General features: G+C 36.3%; 1 protein-coding gene across 1 annotated transcript; it reads right to left on the bottom strand.

Annotated features, from left to right (window-relative positions):
• Nucleotides 1-4,134: 4,134 nt before the first annotated feature.
• On the bottom strand, nucleotides 4,135-6,934 carry HELRODRAFT_122962 (hypothetical protein; the record flags this gene model as incomplete). Its single annotated transcript, XM_009020271.1, has 6 exons — nucleotides 4,135-4,185; nucleotides 4,422-4,579; nucleotides 4,846-5,081; nucleotides 5,344-5,596; nucleotides 5,909-6,049; nucleotides 6,739-6,934. Coding segments are annotated over 6 exons (1,035 nt in total), but the record flags the coding sequence as incomplete, so codon positions are not given.
• Nucleotides 6,935-7,244: the final 310 nt, after the last annotated feature.

The following is a 7,244-nucleotide window of genomic DNA, read 5'->3' on the forward strand; positions in this document are numbered from 1 at the left end:
CATTATAACCTGTTCAACCGTCTTATAAGTGATAATTTTAGCGATGTTACCATTATTATCGTAACCGTATTTCCAAATATTCGGACCGGCGATTTCGAGTAGGTTGCCATCACTGTCGTAAATGTATTCTTGTTCTTTTAATTTACCTGGACCGATTTTTGTGGCGGTTTTTTTCAGTTTGCCACTTGTTTCGTTGTAGTCGATTTTTAAGTGGTATAGAATTTGACTGGCAATTAATCGGAGGTACATCTCTTTTAAGCGAGTTAAGCTATCGAAGATTTTGAGTAATTCAATTTGATCGTTTAGTTTTGATGTTATTATCAGTTCTGGACTGGATGTTGCGAGTCTCTGGAAGGTGAATGGTTTGGAACCTTCCAAACTGCCGGTGATGTTACAGAAATTAAATTCCATATTCGACTGATAGTCGAGTTCGGCGATTGAAATATTCGTGTGAGTGATCCGACCGAATTCGTCGTAATAATATCGGTATCGAGTATTGGAGAGATTCGATTTTACTCTGGCTTCCCCAGAGAAAGAAACCGTTTGAGATGTAATGAATGAATCTCGGCTCTGTGTGAAACGTTAATATATTTAGTTATTTAAACGAAATTATTATCATAATTTTTTTGTAAATTTAAATGTATGAATATTAAATACCATTCAAATTTCAATGTTTTTATCAATTAACGCTCTGAACAAAATAAATTCATAAATTTAAATTTAAAATAAAAAATTCAATTTCACTGCGACACAATCGCTAACGTTGAAACCGATGGAGCAATGAAAATCGAGTCCGACACGATCGGTAACATTGGCCCATCTCAGATTCCCCTTAAAGTGAGGATCGAAATCGTAGACATAATCGGCCAGATCGGTAAAAACACTGACTCGATTACCGTGACGCGAATAATGATAAGTCACTCGGCGATGGTTGCTAGGCAGCAGAACTAAAAGTGGCCTACCCAATGGATCGAAACTTCGCGAATAGATACCGATATCGGTTTTCAATATTTGTCGGTACGTGTTGAAGGATTGTAAATCGTGAAAGTAGAAACTGTTGTTGGAGGGAGTGGTTACGCCCTTTATGAGGCCGTGGCTGTCGTAGTGGTAGCGGTAGGGTTTTCCAGAAGGAGTTAAAATTTCGTGGAGCTATGGTAGGTTGGGTGAAATTATTTTTTTTTGTAAATTTTATTTTTTATTTTTATAAAAAATATAATGTATGAAAATTAATAATTTATGTTATTTTAATCCAAAAATTTAAATTTTAATAGAGAAATTTATGAAAAAAACTTTTTAACAACAACAACACACGTTTAGACGACATTTCCCCCGAGATCGGGGGTTGCCGTTTGGCTACCTATGATGAAACCGAAATACCCCTCGACGCCATTCCATCATAAGTAATTTATTTGGCTAATTTTTACGCAAGACGCCCTTCCTTACGCAACCACAGTTATAAGCGGTGGGCCTAGCCTTTGATGATCCAACATCACTCACAAGGCAGTGAGGGTCAGTTTAATGTCATAACCATGACAATGAAAAAACTTCCTCTAACACACAAATACAAATGGCGTTGTAGAATTTAAAAAAAAATCAATTAAGAAACTGAAAAATTTGAAAAAAAAATAATTAAGACCCCAAATAAAAAACCAACCGCAATTAAAACTAACTTTATTTCCTTTGTAGATATACCTTTTAAACTGCACGCCATTCACCAGCCGCGTTAAGTGGCCATTATCGTAAATGTTCCTCACCGTACTGTTTGACCTTTCCCAACCTAATAACCTTGACCCTTGGGGGTTATAGAACAAACGGGTCTCGGAAATTTGCTCCGAAGGTTGGATTCTGACTAGATTTCCGTATTGGTCATAGTTGAGATGGAGGATTCGCTTTTGGTTGGAGTTGAAGATTGTTTCTGACCTTTCTTCTTGCTCATGTTGAAACAACAATCTGTTCGCGATCTAGTTTTTTGGAGTTTAGAGAAATATTATCACGGCTTGTTGTTTAATACAAATACACGCATACACACAAACACACACACGTTTGATACAAACACACAAAACAAACAAACACACACATATACATACAATATATAAAGAATTATATAAGATTAAAACTAATAAATCTCTAACATATTACCAAAAAATAAATAAATATAGCAATAATTTCTGTGTTGGAGAATGACATTGATAATTTTAGCGTTTTATCCATTTTCCTTTATAATTATGTAAGACTACTACTACCACCACTACTACTACTACTATCACTACAAATACTAATTATAATCATTGTTATTATTATACAAATAATATAATTATTATTAATGATGATATAATTAATGAAATGAATAAAAAACAGATCCAATAGTGAAATCTAACTTTAAACTCCTTAGTAACTTTAACAAGATTGCCAGAACTGCTGTACTTATTCATGATCCGCCAGGTATTTTCGACCCTTTTGCTATCTGGGAATGTAACTATCCGTTTCTCAACGTGTACCGACGAGTCATCGGTATAATTGGAGAAAAGTATTCGAGTACCGGACAGAAAATGAATACTTATCGATTGTTCTTCGCTATCGTATTCGATTGTACGCTGAAATTTGCCGCCTGTTGAATTTAAAAGGGTGAGAAAAATTATTCGGTTTTATTATTTGTTATAAATTTGTAATTTAGCATTGTTATAATTATTTAATTTTACTGAATTTCATCGAAAAATGTTCAAAGTTTAAAAATATTTAAATCAAATTTATCAGAAAATTAAAACATTTTAAGAAGAAATTGAATTTAAAAGTAAAGCGATCACCTGAATACACGCTGATGGAGTTTTTTCCAATCAAAAACCCGTCCTCAACGATATCTTTTTCATCTCTTATTTCGACCATCAGGCCGTTCCGCTCTTTGCTTCCCAGAACCAATCCAGACTTCAAATGTTTTCTGACACCGGCGGTATTTACAAAACTCGATATTCGGTGTCGCTTGTCGTATTCGTAAATTTTTATAGTACCATCTCCGTTAATTACGGATCGCAAGAGATCGTTGTCGAACGTGAATGAATCCTGTACACCATCGTGTCGCTGATAGGACTGAAAAATTAGGAATGTAACAATTATAGGGATGCAACAATTATAGGGATGTAACAATCGTTGCATCTAACAATAGGGATGCGTGGGATGTAACATTTAGTAGAGGTGTAACGCACAAATACACAACACACATACTATCTCTCTCTCTCTCTCTCTCTCTCACACACACACACACCACACGCACACACAAACACAGAGAAAGAGAGAAAAACACACCTTAATTCTACCCTCAAAGGCCACAAACGTGTGTTTCTGTGTACCGTTCACAGTTATATTAATCCTACTTTCACTTTTCTTAAACTCAATCAAGGAGTGCATGTTCTCGTGGATAACCAGTGAGTCCAGGTCGTACGACTTCGTTACGAACGTGTAAATTGTTTTGTTGGTTTTTGCGTTAATGGTCTCGGAGTGTGCATCGGCGCTAAAAACGTAGATGAGATCTCCGTCTTTTATGACGTACTCGCCTAAATTATTCCTCTCGGGAAGTTGCGGTTTCACGATTCGGATTCGGTTATTACCGGTATCTGCGACGAATATCGTGCCATCCTGTGTGACGGTCAGACTGGACGGCGAGTTGAGGGGAGTGATGCTGGCCAGTGTTTTCTTCAGATCGTTGCACGAGCAGTCCTGCCTCTGGCAGTCGCAACCGCCTTTTTGTAAACCGGCGATGTGCTGGAGCTTACCGTCCGAGTCGATTTTTACGATTCGGTTTACGTCTTTGCCGTTACTTACGACAACAAATATTTCACCATCGTTCGATATTGATATATGTCTGGCGTTCAGCAAACACGCTGATGAATCTCCGTTTATAGCGTTTTTCTTGCTAGCGGAATTCTGAACTGATCGGTTATTCGGTATCGGTGCAAATGCAAATGTAATCGGTTCTTCATTATGATGGTGATGTTCGAATCGGTAATCGGTAGAGTGGAGGTTTTTCGTAAATTTTGATTTTGACATTTGTGGTAGGCAGTGGTTGAGGTGGCCGGCGACGACGTGAAGCCGAGATTCTTGCGTCAGTCGGTATATGATGCCGTTGTCGAGTATGTGAAGAGATTCGTCTAAATGGTTGATGGAGAGAGAGGTTGGCCACTGTAACATTACCTGGATCGTGATTGGTTGTAGTGATCGTGAGTGTAATTATGACGATGGTAATGATGATGATGAAGAAAAAGACTGGTGATTCAGATGATGATGTTAATGATGGTGACGACGACGACGATGAAGATAGTACAAATGATAGTAACTGCATCAAAGACTGATTAAGAACATTGAATGGAAACTATAATAAAATTGAAGACCGCGATTCTGACGATGACGTCATACAAAAGAGAGCTTACGTCAGAAGCCATAGAGACCCCTGAGCAAGGGAATGGAATGAATGGTCCAGGCAATTTTGGTGTGCCAACAACTGTCGTTATTATTCCTTCACCGTTCACCATTCGTACGTTCTTTCCATCAGCTATATACAGGACGCCATCTTTGTTTATAGCTATGCCTGTGTGTGTGCGCGTGCGTGTGTGTGCGTGAATTTTTCATAATTATTTTAAATCCTAATTACAATTAACGTCATTCAAATTTGCATTCATGGCTTGGCTATTTCGTCATCTCGATATCTTCTTCATTTCGTCATCTTTATTGTTATCACAATCATATTATGAGTAGTGTATCAAATTAGTTACCGTCACCATTACCATTAAAATTGATTATTAAAATAAAATAAAATTCAAACATTTTTACAGAAAAAAACAAAGAAATAAAAACCTTTTGGAAAAAATAGTTTTGCCTGAATGGCAGGCCCATTATCTCCACAGAGTTCTTTATCACCCGGTATGCAGGGCTCGCCAGTACCCACGTAAACTTCAAAATTTTTCGCGGCGTCGCTAAAAGAGCTGGTGTTCTTTATCCGCAAGATCCGATAGTTTTTGTAGTTTGAAACGAATACCGAGCCATCTAGCGGGTTGACGGCTAGGTAGTACTTGTACGATACGTCGGTTATGCTGGTTGTCGAAAAAATAAAATGGATGAATGAATGAATGAGTGAATGAATGAACGAACGAACGAATAAATGAATGAATGAATGAATGAATGAATGAATGAACGAACGAACGAATGAATTAATGAATGAATGAATGAATGAATGAACGAACGAACGAACGAATGAATGAATGAATGAATGAATCAACGTAAACTTAAATAAATAAATGCAGTGAATTCTATTAAAAATTTTAATTTCGAAACAACCACCACTAAGGGACTCACTTCAACTGCAAGACGTTGGTAACACTATTATTCTCGGGCGAGATCTTCCTAACGAAATTATAATCAGCCATGTAGAGAGAACCATCGGTGCCTTCGACAATATCGACCGGAGCAATTAACCGACATTCCGATATCGTCTCGACACATCTCTTGCACTCGTGTTTCCGAATCGAGCCATCTCCGATATAAGTAGTGATGTGCGGAGGTTGGTCTCTGAATAAAAACATACTGCCATCTCCACGGTGTAAGATGCCTGGCAAGTTACAAAGGCGGCAAAGACTCTACTTTTAATTTACACAGACAAATACACCATATACACACATACAAACACACACACACACAGAAATACACCATACACACACACACAACACACCCACACACACACACAGTCAGTAGATATTTTAAAATTATAAACTCAATTACTTTTTAAGGACTTAAGCACTTAAGCATTGACAGGAAAATATTTCATATTCTAATATGTTGAAGTCAGATTTAGTAATATTTTCAGTTATAAGATGAATACACGCACGCACACACACACACACACACACACACACACACACACCTCCAGAAGGATCGTAGGCATGTAGGACGTTAACTCTCCACTTATGAAAGTCCATTGGGTTCCAGGAGTAAGCAACCATCCTGCCGGTAGATACTGTCCAAAAAATTTCGCTGCAGCCCATGTACTCGTAACCGACAGATACTGTTCGTTTCAATAAGGAAAATGGTAAAAAGAATTATGTGACTCTTGATAATAATAAAAGTTTATTATTATCAAATAATAAAAGAATAAAATAATAAGAGATAATAAAAAAATAATGAAAATAGTAACTATACTATTCTTGCTACTGCAACTAATATTGCTACTACTACTTCTACTTCTACTACTACTACTACTACTACTACTACTACTACTACTACTACTACTACTACTACTACTACTACTACTGCTACTACTACTCATACGATTACCACAACACTACTACTACTACTACTGCAACTACTACTATTACTAGAACTACTACTACTAATACTACTACTACTACTACTACTACTACTACTACTACTACTACTAATAATAATAATAATAATAATAATAATAATAATAATAATGAGAACTCTTTTATTTCTTCAAAAGCAAAAATATGAATGAAAATTACAATTAAATATAAAATGATCAAATATTATATTAGTTAAAAGATTAAAATAATGGATAATCTAATACCTATGGTGATGATCTGTATATTGCTTTATTATTACTTATCAAATTAAATTTTTTTTTCAAATATTTTATTAAAAAAATTGATTGCAATAATAATAATAATAATAATAATAATAATAATAATAATAATAATAATAATAATAATAATAAAACATCCTCCTCCTTATGACCTTTGACAGTGGAGACTCCGTATATCTTCTGCTGATACTTATCCTGCTTGTCCCAATTGAAGGTGTAGTACAAATTTCGTTTGGCGTTCAGCGTTTTCTTCAAATAATTACTCTCTACACTGATCGCCAGATGAACTAGAACGAGGTCACGCGGTATGACGTCACCGATTAGAAGGATGGTGACGTAAGAGAGGTGGATGAGGCTATTTTTAGAATGGTAGAGTAGACGGATGTCTGTTCCAGGGATTTCGATGCTTTCTTGGATTGACTGTGGTGTGTGTTTGTGTGTGTGTGTTTGTGTGTGTTTGTGTGTGTGTGTTTGTGTGTGTGTGTTTGTGTGTAGGTTTGTGTGTGTGTTCGTACAGGTGTTTTACACTAAGTTTTGTTCTCAAAAAAAAAACAACTACGTACATCGCTATAAACTCGTGAACAACAACGCCATCAACAAAACAACTCAAACAAACGCAGACAAACACACATGCTCACAGAACGAACACGCGCACAAT

The sequence above is a fragment of the Helobdella robusta genome, assembly GCF_000326865.2.
Source record: "Helobdella robusta unplaced genomic scaffold HELROscaffold_27, whole genome shotgun sequence".
Lineage (NCBI taxonomy): Eukaryota > Metazoa > Annelida > Clitellata > Rhynchobdellida > Glossiphoniidae > Helobdella > Helobdella robusta.